The 20,194-nt window shown below is 38.3% G+C and overlaps 1 protein-coding gene across 3 annotated transcripts; it reads left to right on the top strand.

Annotated features, from left to right (window-relative positions):
- Positions 1–4,109: 4,109 nt before the first annotated feature.
- On the top strand, positions 4,110–19,955 carry RCN2 (reticulocalbin 2). 3 transcript variants are annotated; one of them, XM_021693765.2, is made up of 7 exons: positions 4,110–4,431; positions 4,823–4,928; positions 7,610–7,806; positions 13,614–13,715; positions 17,474–17,570; positions 18,447–18,589; positions 19,120–19,955. In XM_021693765.2, the coding sequence occupies exons 1-7, from the start codon at positions 4,288–4,290 to the stop codon at positions 19,270–19,272; spliced, it is 942 nt and encodes a 313-aa protein (XP_021549440.1). In that variant the 5' UTR covers positions 4,110–4,287; the 3' UTR covers positions 19,273–19,955. The 3 variants fall into 3 exon arrangements, with proteins under 3 accessions (XP_021549440.1, XP_021549439.1, XP_021549438.1); XM_021693764.2 differs by having other exon boundaries at positions 13,602–13,715; positions 18,450–18,589; XM_021693763.1 differs by having other exon boundaries at positions 13,602–13,715.
- The last annotated feature ends 239 nt before the right edge of the window (positions 19,956–20,194 follow it).

Raw genomic sequence — 20,194 nt, 5'->3', positions numbered from 1 at the left:
TTTTATCCCTCCGTTCTTTGTACTCTTTATTTTTACTGCTACTGTGTTTGACTAAGACTTTAAGGACCTGTTGTTGAAAACCTGGGGAAAAGAGTGTGGGAAAGTGTTCTGAGGCTTAATAAAGACTAGGACTTGGGGAGGGGAACTGGGAGGTGGCTGGACAGTTTGATTGTGAGGCCCAAAGGTAAGGTGACATCATAATTTATCACCCCATTCTGGAATACTTTTGAGAGTGAAAGGGGACATGATTAACAATTATGCCAGGTTAACCAGGATATGCAGTTGCCCTGTGGATTTAGGGAGCAAGTCAGGGAAGGCATCTGACTAATATCTGTCCACTTGGGCTGCCTTTAGGGCAGAGATGGGTGTAACTGACCTGGGGCCATAAATGTGAATTGCCGGATATAGAGGATAGCTTCTATTTGAGGATAGAGCTGTCATTACATTTGATCATTGATTCATGTTTAATTTAAGGAACCCTCATTCAGTAAGAAACAATTACATTGAATTTCTTGGAATTACTTCTTATAGGTTATTAAGATTTTATGACCACTTTACACACTTGCGGATACTCCTTGGAAATAAAAAATATTCTCTAGGTATTGTAGCAGTACCACCCACCTGCCTATTTTCTGTCACCATCTAGGACTCCATTATAACCCTGGGATTTTCACATCTCCTCTCCTCAAAAGACTAATAAAAGATTAAAAAACCAACAAAATCCCTCTAATTGTGTGATCATTCAGTCTAAGTTGTTCCTTCAGTCACTGCCCTATAGTCTGTTCCTTTGTCTTGTGTTTCCCAACTTTGGAAAAGCTACAAATTCATTGAGTTTGTTGGCTTTTCTACTGCAGTTGTTTATTGTGCCAAATCTCCCTCATCCCTGTGGGAATCGGCCTATAACACAAGTGACCCCACCATATATGTTAAGTATTGCTTTGTTTTTTAAGCCGCAGTTCGTAACACACATTTTACCCAACTCAAGAAGAAATCTATAAACTCCCTCTTCTAATAATTTCCAAGCTAACTCTCCTATCTATGGCACATACTTCTAAGAGAATGCCAGTACAGCAGAAATCATTTCACAAAAATTTATTGAGCTCCTCTTACTAGCAGGGACACTAGTGAAATACAGGCGCAATCACACATTTCCTGACCTCAAGGCTCCCACGTTCTTGCAGTAGGTGTCAAAAAATAGTCACAGTAGATTGTGCTAAATACTGGAGCAGAGGAACATATGCACAATGTTGGAACAACGATGAAACAGAGAGACCTGGGAGATCAAAAAGTTTGGTTGGCAGGGAGTTAGAAAAGGCCTCCTTTAGGAAATGCTTGTGTTGGGTCTGGAAGATTGAGTAGGAATTTTCTAGGGGGAAAGAAAGAAAAATAAAAAATTTTGAGCCTCTTCTATGGGTCAGATATATAGATTATTTAATATGCTCCACACACAAAACTTATCAGATGGTTTTTTATTATTCCAGTTTTTACAGAGTCAAAAAAAAAAAAAAGATGAAGCCGCTTGTTCAAGGTTATATAGTGAGTGAGCTATGGACACTGAAGATTCAAACTCTGTATGTCTGATTCCAAGATTGTCTGTGTTCTTTCCATGGCACCATACTACTTTCCAGCAGGGCAGAAGGGCATATGATTAGTAATTTTTAATGCTGTCTGATGCCATCTATATAAAGTTCAAGGACAGGCAAAACTTACCTATGAGGAGAGAGGTCAGAATAGCGACTACATGTGGCAGAAATGGTATCTAGGGAGCAGGAGGGGGATTTTTGGGGTGCTGGGCAGCTTTCACAGGTGTATATACATCTAAAAATTCATTGAGCTGTACATATAAGATTTGTGCACTTTACTCTCTGTTAATTATACCTCAAAATGTAAATAAAAACAAATTTGTTATGTGCTATGGCTTTTATAGGTCAAGAAAGCTGATCTCTAGATTCTCATAATGCCTTTTTTTGATTAACAGTCTCCTTATTTTAAATACTTATTTTTTCCTGAATAAAACGAATTACAGGTAATGACAGTGCATCAATCTTGCCTCTCTTGAGCATAGGTCTTTACTATAATCTGCTTCCTAACAATCCTGACTGTCAAGATCATAAAACTGTGGATTTTAAGAGATGAAGAGTTGCTGGGCGCCTTGGTGGGTCAGGTCATGATCCCAGAGTTCTGGGATTGAGCCCAGCATTGGGCTCCCTGCTCAGTAGGGAGCTTGCTTCTCCCTCTCCCGCTCCCCCTGATTGTGCTCTCTCTCTCTGTCAAGTAAATGAATACAATCTTTAAAAAAAAGAGACAGAGAGATGAAGAATTGCTTAGAGACTCCTATAGGGGCTGCCACATGGATCTTTTGGAGACTGATGAAAGCAAAACTATAGACCTCATCTCCGGAAATGTACATATGCACAACATTTTGCACGAGATTTGGAGATTATCACACCATTTAGGACCCACTTAGCAGCCCTAGGATCTCAAATTCAGATCCTCTGAGCTAACCCAATCCTTTTCCTACGAGGAACAAAATAGGCCCAAGGAGGGAAAGCAGCCTATGTTGGGGCTGAGGGAAGACAGAACCCATGGCTTCTGTTGCTCAGACATTTATGCTATTCACCCCACTGCCTCTTTAGATATCATTAGATTTCCTTTGCCCCCAAACCTCCATGTGTGGAGCCTTTGAGATTGGAAGAACTTCCATAATACCTTGTATCCTTCCCTTTGTAACTGGAATCATATCAGAAGCTAGCCAAAGTTTACCTTGTACTTACTGGAGAACAATAGGTAGAAAGCTGAGTTGGGGACATTTATTTCTCTTTTTTCACAGACTGCCTCAAAACCCAGAACTGAAGTTAAAATTAAAATGGCTGGTGATAAAAGTTTTTACCTTTATTTTCTTTCTTTCTTTGTTTTAGAGAAATCAACTCTAAGGCATAGTCTATATTTAGACTCTGAAACTTAAAACTTTATTCTGCATTGCTCTTTTATAACACCTAAAAGATCCCATTTGAACTTACTCTGCTCTGTAAACCTTTCAATGATCTCTGACCAAAAACAATAAAATTCCATCCTGGCCCAGGAAATTTGTCTGATTTGTGCCCACTCAGTTTTTCAGTTTGGAACAGGATTCTTACTCCCAATCCAAATAGAAGCTGTGAGAAGAGAAAGAGGACCCAGAAAGTCTTTTCTTCTGTGTGAAAAGGCTTGATCCTAAGTGAGGCAATCAATGAAAGAAAAAGGCTCAAGCTGCAGCCTACAAATTTCTTTGGGTTTAGTGTGCTCAGGCTGAGGTACAGAAATTACATAGACCTGCAGACAGACATGGCATAGAAGCCACGAGTATATGCATTCTATCCATAAAGGTTTTCCTGGGTACTTGCTAAGCTATTCCTTCTGTACAATCATCTGCTTTTCTACCCACATGGATGTAAGTTCATATTTATTTAACACTTTACCCTATGTGGCAGCTACTGTTCTAAACGCATTATATTATTTAATTTAATCTTCACAACTCTTTAAGGTCATCTTATTACTATGCCCATTTTAAAAATAAGCAAACAGGTTTTCAAGGGCCAAGTAACTTGGCCAAGCTCACAGAACTTGTAAGTCACGAAATTGAGCATCAGATAAAAATACCTGGCTTCGGTAGCTGGGTTTGTTCGTCCTGCTCTGGTGAAATAAATAAGTAGGCATGCACTGAAGACTGGGAAATGCATACTGTAGGTTGGTTCCTCAAGGCAAACATTTTTCTAGGTACCATATTTTTTTTTTCACCCAAATCTGCAGCCTTTCTCATTGATGCAAGCCGGATGGACACATGGACTGGACAGAGAATTTCTGGCAGTAACAAGGCCGACGGGAAGAGACAGGGCGGGAGAAAGGTGGGGGCATGTTTTCGGAGGGGCAGAGGAAGGCGCCCGCGGGGTTCTCCCCTCCCGGCAGCCACCGCTAGAACCGAGGAGCCGTTGGGCCCGCAGCGGACCGCCACAGCGCCGCGGCCCGGCCCCAGCGCCGTGCGGCCCAATCAGCGGCGCGGCCTGGCGCCCCGCCCCTCCGCCGGGCCATATAGGCCTCGACCTGGCCAACCCCATCACCGCAGTTGTCGCTCGGGCGCCAAGCTGCGCGAGCCCGAGTAACGGCGGCCACCGCCCCCTGCGCGCCGCGTTCCCTCCTCCCCACGTACGCCGCGCCGCCAGTCCGCAGCCGCCCGCGGAGCGCAGCCGCGGGCCTGAGCCCCCGCCGGCCTCCTTCTTCCCCTCTCTGTGTCCGCGGCGGGCCGGAGCGATGCGGCTGGGCCCGAGGCCCGCGGCGCTGGGGCTGCTGCTGCTGTGCGCTGCGGTAGCCAGCGCCGGGGACGCCGAGGAGCTGCACTACCCGCAGGGCGAGCACCGCAGCGACTACGACCGTGAGGCGCTGTTGGGCGGCCAGGTGAGGTGGCCAGGCCCGGGGCTGGGAGGGTCGGGCCTCGAACCGCGGCTTCCGCGGGCTTTGTCCCGGGACAAAGAGGGGCGGCCAGGCTAGGCCTGGCCCGGGCGGCCTGACCATGGGGTCCGGGCGGGGCGCCGCTCACTCTCTGGGGGACCCCGAGGCCTCTATGCCTGAGGAAATAGCGCGGCCCGGGAGCCGGATCCCTTCCACCCTCCCGACACGGGGCATGGTCACTGAGGGTGTGTAGGAGGCAAGGGCCTTGGAGAACAGGTGTGGGTCACCCCAAAAACCCTGGGCAGAGAAGGCTTCTGGTAGCCTTATTTTTTTCCCACCATTTTGCCCCACTGATAGTAATGCTCTATCCCTCTGTGTATCGCTTACCCCCCTGAAGGAAGAAGTCGATGAATATGTTAAACTCTCCCCCGAAGAGCAACACAAAAGACTGAAGTCAATCATAAAGAAAATTGACTTGGACTCAGATGGCTTTCTCACGGAAAGTAAGGACGTCCTACACAACTAACAATGGAGAAGTCCCTTTGTAGGGAGACAGAAACACGAACATTTAAGCAGGGCTGTCTGTTGCGTGTAGATTGCTAGTGTTGCAACAAATGAGAGTACTGTGAGAAGGGGAAAAAGACATGCTGAGTAGGTTTATATCTGAAAATCTTTAGATAGAGGTCCCAGGTAAAAATCAGGACTTTCTCCAGTAATACATAAACATCGTTGACTCAGTCGATATGTGCAAGTCATTCATTGAACAAACACCGTATTCCTCATATGACTTTTATCAGTGTCAACAATATGTCAGAAACCTTCTTATGGCATGACGTGATTTATTGCTCTTTTGATATATGTTTCATTAGGAATTTAAGGATTTGCATCTTTTTTTAAGTGGAAAAAGACCTGTTGCATGTGAATTTATGATAATCAAAAATTATTACAGCTGGTAGGGGTCTTAGAATCATCTTGTCCACCTCTCTTTGTAGAGCTGAAGATACTGAAGTCCGGAGGGGTAAGTGCCTTTCTAAAGTGAGTGGCAAAGCCAGGACTAGAATCCAAATTTCTTGCTCTTAATTCAGTTTTTAATATCCTTCACTTAAAAAAAAAAAGTCTGAGGGGCACCTGACTGGCTGGAGCATGCAATTCTTGATCTCTGGATCATGAGTACAAGCCCCAGGTTGGGTGTAGAGCTTACTTTAAAAAAAAAAAAAAAAAATCTGAGTGCTCTTAGGTAGTTTCTCCAGTCAGAAATGAAATGCACAGAATATTAAAAGAATATTCAGTTGCTTTGCAACTGTCTCTCCTCATTGCTTAATTCAAGTGGTGAACCGTATCAACTTTCCAAATTGATCTTCCAAAAAAATTCAGGAGATATTTTGCTATAACTCTTATAGCTTACCATCTAAGGACTGAAGTTGCTGGAGAGAGAATTGCAAACTAATTGGTAAATTTAAGATGCATTGTCAGTAAAATTGGTGCCCTCAGGAATATTAAGATTTTGGTTTCCCTAAATAAAAACAAAAGCTTTAGACTGTAGTTGTCCACTAAGAATAGGTCTGTCCATCTTTGGTTACACAAGCAAGCACACAGAAAAAATTGATATGGAAGACTGTGGTACCTGTCTGTAAGGGCCTGTAAATATTCAAATATTTAATAGTAAACTTTAAAAAATTTTAAAGTTAAAAGGAACTTAGTTCAAATCTTCATTTTACATATGAGAAAAAAACTTGAGAGGGCAAACTTGCCCCTTATGACAGAGCTGAAGTGTGAACCCATGTTTCTGGCCCCTTTTCCATTCTGTATTCTATTATGTCACGATGATCTCTTTAAATAAACCAGAAGAAACCCTCATTGTACTTGTAGGACCCTTCAGAGAAGTTTGCTAATTTGCACTTTAAAGTCCAGGACTGGACTCAGATTCTTGAAAGAGAACAAAATTCAGTGGAAGGAGTTTGGGCTTTGGAGCCAAACATAGGTTTGAATCTGGATTCTGCTACTTACCGGCTGTGAGTCCTCAATTCCAAATGGCAATTTCTTGAACTGTAAAATAGATTAGATTAGAAATGGAAATGGAAAATGATAAGAATTGCCTTGTTTTGAAGATCAGAGACAACATATATGGAGGACCTGATATATAATAATTGTTCAGTACATGGTTGCTATAATAATTGTAATTCTGCCTTAATTTAGAGTTTCAGGAGAGACAAAGTGTCTTTACTTTTCTATTCACCTGACCTCCCCCAGACCAATAAAGGGGTACCACTCTTTAAACCAAATGGTGTGTTACCTTTAAACCTTCTAAAATGAGTGGCATCTTGCTATCCTTGCAAATATTCATGTTCTTCTCCCTACCACCTTTTTTCTATAATGCAGTGTAGTAAATATCTCTGAATAGATTTTTTAAAGTTGACCTGAATGTGGACATTAGAGATTTAGAAACTTTCCCCCATGTCTTCAGGTACCAAGACAGAGCTGTTGCAAGAAGGGCTTAAGTCATAAATGCTACCCATACTTTTGTTAAAATTTTCTCCAGAAGTTTTATGATGGTTGAAGGACATATACTGTAACAATGTTTCTCAAACTTCAGTCACTTGAATACATTTTCACAATTTAGGCCCTAGCTACTTACCATCTATTATTTCCTTAATATGGTTTTGATTCAACTCAACATAAAATTTATTTTAAAGGTAAACTTTATATTACTTTCATAAATGGAAAACACTTTTTTCTAATACATATTAGAATAAATAGGTCATTATTAACATATTTGTACCTCCTGAGAGATCTGTGATAGTTAGCAAACGTTATCTGCAATTTTGTGGATGATAATTTTTAAAAGTCAAGTACTATTTTGGCCAAGTGGTAATTCATTTAACAAATAACTGATTGAGCCAGGTACTTTCTAGGAATTTAGAGTACCTCAATGAACAAAACATACCCAAACTCTACTCAAGGACCTTGCATTCTATTTGGATCACATATTGTTATATTCTTGGACTCCAAACCACTCTCACACCTTCTACTCCTATTTCTATGGATACAACTGGGCTAGTTCTCACTCAGTATTTGAAAACACTCAAGATTTTTGTTTTCTTTTAGAGAAAGTTTAGAAACCTTCACTTCTGTAAATATCAGAATTATTGTCAACATTCATTTGTGTTCTGGGAAATTCTCACAGGCGAACTCAGTTCGTGGATTCAAATGTCTTTTAAACATTATGCTATGCAAGAAGCAAAACAACAGTTTGTTGAATATGACAAAAACAGTGATGGTAGTGTGTCATGGGATGAATACAACATTCAGATGTATGATCGTGTGATCGACTTTGATGAGAACACTGCTCTGGATGATGCAGAAGAGGAGTCTTTTAGGCAGGTGAGTACCAGTGCGCAAGTTGTTCCTTTTGATCATATCAGTTCACTTTTCCTTCCTGCATGAATGAGCACAAGAGGGCCTGAGCTCATAGACTGGGGTTGCCTTGTTCTCTGGGCAATCACCTGTTCCACTTCACTGGTCATTTTGATGATTTCCTTTCTAGTGGGATTTTGACCTCTTATTCTGCACTACCTAAATTATCCTTGCATCTGTTTTTCTCAGCGGCATCATTTGTCCTCATTTTGAGTTGCTTTTTAGTGTATTTTGAATATATATCTCAATATTTTATTTTTTGTTATAATTGAACAGTTTTATATCATAGTTACTAAGAATATAGAGGCTGATTCCCATTTTTAAACAGATAGTTTTATATAAAATAATACAAAATTTTTTAAATTGTAATAAAATACACATAAAATTTAACCATTTTTAAGTGTGCAGTTCCATAGTGTTAAGTACCTTCAGACTGTTAATACAACCCATCTCCAGAACTCTTTTCACCTTGCAAAACTGAAATTCTAAACCCATTAAACAACTCCCCATTCCTTCGCCTGTAGGCCCCTGGCAACCACCATTCTACTTTCTGTCTCTGAATTGGACTCCTCTTGGTACCTCATATAAGTGGAATCATACATATTTTTGTCTTTTTGTGAGTAGCTTACTTCACTTAACATAATGTTCTCATAATGTTGTGTGTGAGAATTTCCTTTTTAAGACTGAGTAATATTTTATTGTGTGAATATACCACATTTTGTTTAATCCATCTACTGATGGATACATGGGTTGCTTCAACTTTTTGGCTATTGTGAATAATGCTGCTATGAACATGGTTGTACAAATACCTCTTTGAGACCCTGCTTTTAATTCTTTTGGGTATATACCCCAAAATGGAATTGCTCGATCATATAGTAATTCTATTTTCAATTTTTTGAGGGACTGCCATATGGTCTTCCATAGACGCTGTACCATTTAAAATAACTCATTTTTGAAGATTTAGTATCACTATGAGTTTTGTTGATTCTCATGGTTTAATTTGTCAAAATTAAAAGATGTCTTGTTCTAATGCTTCTTAAGCAGAGATGAGGAAAACCATTTTTATTTAGGAAGTAATAAGAACTTTTAGTAATTTGTAGGAACTTTTCAAGACAAAGGACTATAAGCTTAAGAAATTGCTATTTCAATACTTCTATATTTCAAAGGTAATTATAAAGACTTTATATTTAAATAAAGATTTTATTTTATTTATTTGAGAGAGAGAGAGAGAGACAGCATGTGGGGAAAGGGAAGGAGAGGGACAAGCAGACTCCCCCTGAGAGCAGAGCCTGATTCAGGGCTCAATCCCAGGACCCTGAGATCATGACCTGAGCTGAAATCAAGATTCAGATGCTTAACTGACTGAGCCACCCAAGCACCCCATTATAAAGACTTTTTTTTTTTAAGATATGTTTTTATATGTGGAAAAAAACAAAACCAAACACCTTGTAGCAAACTATTATTCCCAAAATACTAGTCAAGAGTGCTTGGAAAACATTTGAGCCTCTTCTGTTCCTTTACTTATCCCATTGTGGGTACCTACCTTTTAGTTTTTGTTGTGGCCATATTTATCATTGTACATGCTGTTTATTTTAGGATCATATTGGCCACTTGAACTCTATAGGCCATCACTAACACAAAGTGGATTGCTTTTTCTGCTAATGATTATGCATATGCCACCATTGTAGAGTTAAAGGGCTTCAGCCTTGGAGCCAGTCTGCCCAGCTTCACATCCAGCTGTATAATTTAACAGTTGTGTAGTTGTGGGTAAGTTATTAAACTTCCTTATGCCTCAGTTTCCTCATATCAAAAAAATGAGGATAATCGTATGGAGAAATAGTAATATATTTATTATACTGTACTATTAAATATACTATTGTAGCAGTTGGGCTGGTAAACAGTTCTCTGTTGATTTAAGAGAATATTGTTGAAGAAAGCATGTGTGATTCACGTAGGTTTGTATTTAATATTTAGTATAGAATTAGCTTTTTAAAATTGTTGAAGCATTGGTTAGCTATATCAGTTTTAGATTAGTTAAGATTCCTTTTCACTTTTTTCCTCCTTATTTGGGTCTTCATCTTACAGCAGACTGAAGAGAGTGGAAATCAGTCTTTTTACTACTTAGTGCTAAAAAAGAAACAAATGATAATGAGATTTGGGATTTGTCTGTCTAGAGATATCCTGTAGGAATTAATTAATCTTAAAAGCACCATTAGAGTTCTGAGACTTTTCTAAAACCAAACCATGGTATGATATTATGATTTCCCTGCTAGGTAACAAGAGAAGTTAAATACAGTATTTTAAAATCTTACTAGAAAAAATAAATAAATAAAAAATAAAATCTTACTAGAATCAGATTATAATTGTGTCCTTTTTTTTTTTTTCCTTTTGGCACCCAAAAGATTTAATGATATCCCATCAAAACATGAGAAATATGTGTGTTTGGTTTCTTGAGTCTGTATTCTTGGGTGGGTGTGATTAGTAACAGATGGTGGTGTTGAGAAGAAAATCTTCACTTTGAAGAGATACAGGACTCATTAATATAAACTGCTTTTGAACAGTTTTTGTTTTAAAAAGTGTCTGGTTCTAATACTGTGTTCACCACCCAGGTACTCAGTACATGTTGATTATAAGACTACTTTTTAAGAATGAATTAGATAGATCTTTTTTTTTTTTTTAAGATTTTATTTATTTATTTGACAGAGAGAGACACAGCGAGAGAGGGAATACAAGCAGGGGGAGTGGGAGAGGGAGAAGCAGGCTTCCCGCCGAGCAGGGAGCCCGATGCGGGGTTCGATCCCAGGACCTGGAATCATGACCTGAGCCGAAGGCAGACGCTTAACGACTGAGCCACCCAGGCGCCCCGAATTAGATAGATCTTAATAGTGTTAAGGAATTGATGGATCCCTAAAATGAACACTTCTCAATGGGAGTCCTGTTGGTTATTCTGTGACAACCCAGGAATATCCCTACATGAGATATTAACTCATGTCTCTTTTCATGTCTCTACATGAAGTTCTAATCATAATGCTTTATTAGAATTTGATATAAACCCCCTAAAATTGGACGTGGGGTATAAAGATGAACCCAGAAACTTCTGCATTATTCTTCAAATTAAAAAAGCAAGGATGAAGAATGGATCAGTCTTAATCAAAGTTACAGACTTAACATTATACCATAACTAACCAACAAAAGTAATTGGATATCTAAATAAAATAAATTTTTTCTATATGGAAGCCTATTAAAAACAACAACAACAACAAAGGGGTGTCTGGGTGGCTCATTCAGTTAAGCTTCTAACTCTTGCTTTCAGCTCAGGTCATGATTTCAGGGTCTTGAGATGGAGCCCCCTGTCAAACTCTATACTAGCCAGGAGTCTGCTTGAGATCCTCTCTCTCTCCCTCTCCTTCTGCTTCGCCCCCCCCCCATACTTCCTCTCAAATAAATAAATCTTAACATAAAATTCAGGCATCAAATTTTTTTTTAAATTTTTCATAAGTTTCCATGTAGAGAATGGAGATAACCTGTAGTAAGGACCCTCTTGTGCTATGAAATGCCTGAAAAAGCATTTCTTTATGTAATGATGAACAATTATAGTGAGCACTTTTAAGCAGGATAATTAAAGTTTGGGAACCTACCTGGCAAAAGTTCATTTGGTGTAACTTCCAAAGCCAGCTGCTGAATGTGCATGTACAAGCAATATTTATTTATGTAAGATAGAATCTGGGATGTGGCTCATCAGAATTTTTAAGACCTAGATTTTTGTTCTGGTATCACACATTATATATTTACTCATGTAAAATCATAAGTCTACCAAAAGATGGCAGATTTGTGCTTCACAAGTTTCTGTTACAATATGAAAATAAATGATTATGGTCATTTCTACCTTTTTACTACTGTATGTAGCACTTTCTATTCTCCACTGGAATACGATATTTTTACACAGAAAAAAAAAGTGTGCTGAGGTTTTATGAAACTGACAGCCTTTTTTGTTGTTATCGTTTGCCATTTTGGAAAAACAGTCTTTCTATGTATTGGCTTCTTTAATTTGAGTTGCTCTTAAATGGTTTTCTTCAAATGACCATGAATAAAACTGCTTTTTAAAATCTCATTATTTAATCTTATTTTAAAAATCTGAGAAATGTGAACCAGAAAACTACTTTCCTTAATTTTTTTAAAAACAATCTGAGCTTGCTGAAAGAGATCCTTTCTTTCCATAGGCAAATTTGGCCAAATTCAGCTCCCACTGCTGAAACATGGACCTTTTTGCTCCAAACTGAAGGGTTCTTTCATAAGGAAATCTAAGCACTTAGTATTTTGAATAGTGGTTTATTCAAAAAGAACTTGATGGACTCAACAAAGTATCTCAAATTCTTGTTTGTCTACCTCTCCCCGTGTTAAATCCCTGAACATCAAGTGTAAATTATTTGGTCTAGTTATCTGAAATTAAGAAACATGAAGTTAAAAGCAGCTATTTGGAAACAAGTTTGTTGTTGTTGTTGTTGTTTCTGTCATGATTTGGTAAGTATAACTGGCTAATGGAAACTGGATGGTTTAAAAGATGAATTCTTTGGGGGAAGAAGTGAGCCTCTCCACTGTAAATCAGTCATTGTAAAAGAAGTAGTGTTCAGTAAATGACGGCCACCTAACCTCTATTTTAGAAAACTGAAAAGAGCATTTCTTTTCAACAGTGAGACACATAAATTAAAAGCTCCTAAAATATTTGAAATTGTGTGTTTTTAAATGTGCTGTTTAATACATGTAGTTTATAGAAAGGAGAGTTTTTCCCAGAAATACTCAAAATGGAATTTATGCAGAATTAGCAATATAGCACTATTGGCTTCCAAGGCTCTTGATTACAGAATTACCTTTGAAAAATGCATTAAAAGCATTTTGTCCCTAATAGCTGCTATTTGATTTACTACTTGAGCATACTTTACAAAAAGAGAAAAAGGAAGATTTATATAACCTCAAAATAGGTCCACTTCAGCTTTTGATATTTATGCCTGAATATACATAATTATTAACACTATAAAGAGACTACCAAGAATAGACTTCCAAATATTAGATACATATACCAAAAGTATTCTCATATGACTGTTTTTCTGAAACCTGTTAACATTTTTGCAGAGTCATTCCAAGGACCAGAAACAATTTGATAATGGCATATCAAGAATTAACACATAGTCTGAATTTATTGCTTTTTGGGCATTCAAAACAGCTGAGATTGTTAAAGAAGAGAGTGTGCAGTACTGTAGAAGAACAGGGAGGATCAGAATCCAACCTATTTTAGCTATATTTCTGACATCCCTCTCAATAAATCATTTACTTTCCGTTCTCTATCAGTAATAATAATATGTAACATGTAACATATTACATTTTTTAAATGCTCAGGTTTACTAATTGCTTGATAGGGGTCCTCATCCCAATTGCTTAATAGTTTTATCCCAATTTTATAGTTGAGAAAACCAGAGAGGGTAAGCAATTTGCCCTAAGTTAAGCAAAATGCCCTTGCCACAGCTGGTAAGTGGCATTGCTGGAATTCAGATCTGCGTCTCTGACTCTAGAGTCTGTCTCTCTATTGCTTCTCATAAATGTTTGTGATTTTTCTAACCTACCTTCAAGGGAATGATGTGAAGGAAGATAAGATAATGTATGAGAATGTACTTTAGATTTCACATAGTATGTAATTTTCAAAGTATGTATAATGATGTTTCCACATGGGTGAGATCTTAATCATGTTCAGTGTTTAATTTTCAAAGCTTCATTTAAAGGACAAGAAGCGATTTGAGAAAGCAAACCAAGATGCAGGTCCTGGTTTGAATCTTGAAGAATTTATTGCTTTTGAGCATCCTGAAGAAGTTGATTATATGATGGTAAGGAAGAAAAGTTTTAAGAGAGTTCTTGAGTGACCAAAACTTTAAAACCTGTTTTTTTCTAAGTCATTAAAATGAATTGTATGGGGCAACTGGAATTTTAAGAGACAGCAAGATCCAAAGTTCTCCCCACTTAAGATAGGGGTGGGAAAGGGTTTCTGGTGGTGGGGGGAGGGGTGCTGATGAGAAGGTAGAAGGTAAATCTCCATCATATGGAGGGAGAAGGTAAATCTCCATCATATGGAGGGAGAAGGTAAATCTTCCTGGCTGTTTTCTCCTGCACAGCCACATTCCCTTCATTGCCTTCCTTTTTGTAGCTTTCAGACTTTTCTCTGTTTTCCAATATCAGTAACATCAGTATTTCCTGTTTAGTTTACAACATCACTTGCAAAAACTTTGGCTCTGGGAAAACTTACCACCTTTGGATCCCTTTTCATAGGGTTTTAGGGGGTGATGAAGCTGCTACTGACTAATGTGTTTATAGCAAGAGGCATAATGAGTCTTCTCATCCTTTAGTACTTAAAAGAAGTACCAGTTCTTCAGAATTTTTGTTGAACTCTACATTTAACTCAACAAACATTGATTGAGTCCCTACTATGACTTGGCAAGCTTCTTGAGAAGAGAAACTATCATGTTGGAGAGTAAAGACTAATACAACAAATAGCTTTGTAGAAAATAGACTAAGTATTTATATTAAGGTTTATTGTCTAGCCTCAGCCTCTAGCTGTGTGGCTTGGTTCTCTGGATATTTCAGGGAGGGAAGATACAGCTTTATGTTAAATGGGTCATGGTTAGAAGCTGCTGCCTTTGAATAACAAGGGTGCAAATAACATTTTTCTCCATAGCTCAGTGGCAAGACACGACTGTTGCCACCACTTTTGCCATTGAGGCTTCTGGTTTCTCACTTGGCACAAAATACACAACCTAATTTTAGAACAGTGCAGAGCACAATTTGTTCAAGTGCCAAAATTAAGTTGAGACAAGCTAATTGCACCCCACCTAGCATGGCAGGCAGAGCATGATGGATACTGATTATCTGGGGAATTAAGGAATAATTGACTTGAAGACTGGGGAGGGGAATGACCAGTGAAAGCAATGAAATAATTTGGGCATACCATGCTGCAGTCCCAGAGTATGATGTGGCAATGGCATGAAATGGACGTGAACATCGTTTTGAAGGAAGCACAAGCAGGAATGTTGACTGACTAAATAAGTATGAGAAGAGAAAGGAAGAGTCAGAGATGACTCTGAGGTTTTGAGCTTGTGTAAAATGATTAAAATGGTAGTACATTTGACAGAATGGGGTGTGTCAGGATGGGAAAGGATGTTCTTTGATTGTGCCGAGTTGGAGTTGATTGCAGCACATAAGAGGTGTGATCATAAAGTGGTGTCTCATTTAGAGCAGCTTCATTAATTCGTATTTACCTTAATTTGTTTTGGTGTATCACTTTTTCCATTTAAGGATATATTTGATAAAGGAAAAGGCAGGGTGCAAGATCAACTAGGTGATTTTGATTTGGATTAAAAATTAGAATTTAGAGAAACTTTCATTCATAAAGTTCCAAAATTTATTTTAACCATGGCAACATTATTGAAATAAGTCTGTTGTTTCCCAAGAGGATAACTTGAATGGAAGAATAGTCATTTTAATCAGGGATTCTTAACTTATCTTGCATCAAGACTCCTTTAAAAATAAAGAGCGGTCGGGGCACCTGGGTGACTCAGTAGGTTAAGCATCCGACTCTTGATTATGGCTCAGGTCATAATCTCAGGGTTGTGAGATCAAGCACAGCGCCCGGCTCACACTGGGTGTGAAGCCTGCTGAAGAGTCTCCCTGTCTCCCTCCCCCCACACCCCTCCCTCTTCGCAGTCGCGTGTGTGCGCACGTGCACTAGTGCTCTCTCACACAAAAATAATAAAATAAGCAATCTATGGACTCTGTCCCAGAAAAATCACATATACTCATATACACAAAATAAGGGATAATAATTTCAGGAGATCCTCAGGTTCTTTAAAAGTAATCTTTGGATCTCTGGTTAAGATCCTGATTTCTATATATAAAATCTGTAACATTTGATTTCTTAAAAAGTAACAACTTGTATTTAAGTGTTACTTCATATAAATATAAAGGAAGCCCTTGGGTTTGGCTAGAATTGGAGACTTTTTCTTTTTTTTTTTTTTTTTTTTTAAATATTTTATTTATTTATTTGAGAGAGAGAGAATGAGAGACAGAGAGCACGAGAGGGAAGAGGGCAGAGGGAGAAGCAGACCCCCTGCTGAGCAGGGAGCCCGATGCGGGACTCGATCCCGGGACTCCAGGATCATGACCTGAGCCGAAGGCAGTCGCTTAACCAACTGAGCCACCCAGGCGCCCTAGAATTGGAGACTTTTGAGAATATATTTTCGTTACAGTTGTGTTGCTAGAATTCAGGCTGAAAGGTATTTGGGTGGCAGCAGGTAGTGAGGAAATGAGAATAATAAACGTAACCTATAAGAGACCTGGCATGGGAGAAAAGAAACCAGGATGGTAATTAAAGCGTGCAGGGGACTTGAATGTGTTTAAAGGCATAGAAGAAGGAGCTAACAGAGAAGAGAGTGGAGCCTTAGGAGAGGCCAGAGCTAAAAGTGAAAGAAAGCACTCAGGAAATGAGAAAGGATGGGATCTAGGAAGACTGTTGAGGGCTTCACTCTAGAGAAGGGGGAAAGATAACTTTAATTCCTGAGATTGAAGGGAAGGATGAGAGGAATAGGCATAAAAATAGAGGTAATTAAAGGGGAGAATGCAATGCTGGTAAACAGGCATTTCAGAAGCCTTGTACCTTGTTTGGAAAAATGGGTGGGTCTTTGCCAAGAGAGTATTTGGAGAGTGTTTCGGTAAGACTCAAAAGTGGAGTTTTCAAAAAACAGCTTTAGAGTATGTGTTAGGGAAACTGAGGCAGAGACAGACTTCCAAGCTGCAGTGAGAGCCCACTGAAACGGGAAAAAATTATAAGGATTAGGTTTGTATTTCTGTTTCTCTTTCTTTTAGACTTTATGATTCTGAAATAAAGGAGAACGTGATGTGGGTGTGCTGTGCAGGGTGGAGACTGGCAAAGTAAGAAAAGGTAGAAGATATAGGAAGGTAATAAGGGAAGAACCGAAATAGCTGGCCATTAAACAGGTCATCTTGGGTCCAGTATAACTAGAAATCGTGTAATCTTGGGGTTAGAGAGGACTGGTTGATAAGCCATGATAAGAAAGAGGAACAGATTTGGGGCAGTTTGGGGTGGATGGGGTAGATTTGATGGAAGAGGAAGCAGGGAGGTGTAGGTTTATGGGGCCTGGCACCTTTGCTTTAGATCTGGAGGCAGAACAACAGTTCTGGGCAGAGGGATCCAAGATAAGGGTTCTTTTGGGGTTGTTAATGGACTGAAGAGAAAGTGGAGTTAAGGAAGACCAGGGTAGTAAGAGGTGTCCTTTTGGAGAAGGAGGGAAACATGCAGAAAATAGGAGTTTGAGTTTAGTGCCGAGGTTGTTTAGGAGGGCAAAGCGGAGTTCTTCTCGCTAGTAGAAGCTTAAAGATGTTGAATTTAAAGCTACTCAGTACTTGTGGTTTTATTCCTGTCTCTGAATTCCACTGTTTAGAAAGATTGTCTTGCAAGAATGGACAACAAAAATGATTATTCCTAAAGAAGTTCTATACTGGAATAGATTCAGGTGGTGGTGGGAAAATTTTGTGACTAATTGTTTTATTTTGGTTTTTTATGAACATGCAATAGGAATTTGTCATTCAAGAGGCTTTAGAAGAACATGACAAAAATGGTGATGGATTTGTTAGTTTGGAAGAATTTCTTGGTGACTATAGGCGAGATCCAAGTAAGTACCCTGGGTGTGTGGAAGGAGGGAAAAAAGCATGGAATTAAAGAAGAAAGGAATTGAGAGACAGTCTTGCTTATTGAGAGCTGTGTTTGACAGAGGAAAATGGAACAAGAAAGAGGTGCGCCTGATTTTTGCTTGTTCTGCCAAGTTAGATATAATACAAGCAAAACAGAAGGACTCAGCCTACGTGAGAACGTGGTCTCGCTCACTTTTAGTTCCATGTCTGGATTCAAAGATTTTTCTTGCTTTTCACACAAATAATGTCATTCTCAATTCAAATAGGCGAGAAAGTAAAGGTTGATATTTTTAAACAAAATCCTGTACCTTTGCATGTAGATCTTAAAAGAGAAACAAAATACTATAAATACGGGTGTAGAAGGTGTCTTACTGAGTGTTTGAAATTTGAGGAGTTTGCATATGCAGCTTTTTCTATTCACGGCTGTCTTTTCAGACAGAATTATTGCTGAAAAGCATCACTTCCTGTGAATTTCACTTTAAAATTATACATGGTATTACTTGCTAAGCACATGTAGGAAGCTTTATATAGTCACACGATGTACATAAAAACATTACCCAGCTCAACTGTAGGAAAACTAGATACCAGAACAAGTAGCAGCAGTTAACAGACTTAGTAGTTTGTGATAATACACATCGATCTAGAAACTCTGAGCCGTTTAAACTTAAGTGTCACTTTGGAAAATCATATAGTGTGTACTTATGTCAGGACTTTTCAGATAAGTAGATCTGTTTCATTGGGCTTCCTTTATGTGGTAAGCTTTAAGTTCATTTCCTTTATTCTAGGGACGTACCAAACTTCTTATTGGATACATGTTACATTCTTGTGATATTTATTGTTTTATTTTTGCCATTAAGCAGCAAATGAAGATCCAGAGTGGATACTCGTTGAGAAGGATAGATTCCTGAATGATTATGACAAAGATACTGATGGCAGGCTTGATCCCCAAGAGCTGTTGTCTTGGGTAGTACCCAATAATCAGGGCATTGCACAAGAAGAGGTGAGTGTTACAAAGTGACTATATACCCCTTTTTTCTCCCCCAAATTAGGTGCTAGTGATAGGAAAGGAAGTTCAAAGCCTTAAGCTGAAGAGAGAAGTACCAGAGTTGTTTGTCTAGGATCCGTGCATTGCTATTTCTTGACTGAAATCTGTGAGCTGTTTTAGATTATCAGGGAGACAAGGAAGTTAAGATTATATCATGTATTAATTTGACCACACAGTGAATTGAACAATTAAAGTTTATAATTTACTTATAGGGGCCCAAAATGGGTTATATTAATTTGGTTTAACCTTGAGATATCCTAAATAGGAGTTGAGTAGGGAGGAGGCAGAACCTAGCAGAAATTAAGAAGGAGGATAATGAGAAAAGCGTAGACAGCCCTGGTTATAATATATAGTATTTTGAGATACTCAGACAGTAATGAGTACTTGGCATACCTGAATGATTTTGACAAATCAAATCACATCGAAACGTGAACGTCTTGCTGAAAATACTTATTATACTTGATTTATTTTGTTTTGTTTTAAAGGCTCTTCACCTAATTGATGAAATGGATTTGAATAGTGACAGAAAGCTCTCGGAAGCAGAGATTCTGGAGAACCAGGACTTGTTTCTTACCAGTGAAGCTACAGATTATGGCAGACAGCTTCATGATGAATATTTCTATCATGATGAGCTTTAATCCCTGGGTAGATCTGAATAGGATACTGTCTTCTTTTATAATTTGTTACCAGCTTTACTTTTGTGATAAAATATTGATGTTATATTTTACACTCAAGTCTTACCACAGTCAAAATGATCTTAAATGTAGATTGTAATTTTGGCCTTTTAGAAGAAAAATGAAACAAAACCTGGTATTTATTTCAAAATGTATTGAAGAAATAAAACAATATTATGCCATATGACAACAAAATCTTTCCTAAATATTCCATCTGTTTAGTACTGTATTGTGGGATATTTGAGTTCTATTTCCATACTTGAAAAAATGGAGGATTTTAGAGATGCCTGAACAATATTATTTAAATAGTATGTGACTGAGCTATCAATTTTTCTTTTGTTTTAAGTAGACTTAACTTGGGAACTGACAGAAAGGACATTGTTTTTAGATTTAGCATTTTGTTTTAAAACCTTTAAAGGAACCTTTAGAAGGACTTATACCTCACATTTTAATGTTGAGAAGTTCTGCTTACTTTTAAAATGGTTTCTATAAAGGGTTTTATTGTATGAAATAGAACTTTATATTTTTGCATATGTATAGATAGTAATTATATTTAATGTGTAACTATAGCATTATGGTGTGTGGAATTTGACATTGTCCAGAACTCTTCATTTTTGACTGATTAAAAATGAAATGTCCTATCTTTTTATATGTTTGTTTTTCTTTGATCTCCCAGATAAACCTAAAATTTAGAATAGGTTTTGTTGAATTACACATTATCTTACCTTATCCATTCCTATATTTGGGTAGTGAGTGTTCTCCAACCTTGAATTATTCTTGCTGCATATTATTTTGGTTTTTTTTTTTCCTTTTTGATAAAAGAATCATGTTACAATTGAATGTATACCTGACATATTTCAGTTGCTATTGTAACAAATGTGGTTTT

This window comes from Neomonachus schauinslandi, chromosome 9 (genome assembly GCF_002201575.2).
Source record: "Neomonachus schauinslandi chromosome 9, ASM220157v2, whole genome shotgun sequence".
NCBI classification, from domain to species: domain Eukaryota; kingdom Metazoa; phylum Chordata; class Mammalia; order Carnivora; family Phocidae; genus Neomonachus; species Neomonachus schauinslandi.
This window is presented reverse-complemented; position numbering and strand designations above follow the sequence as displayed.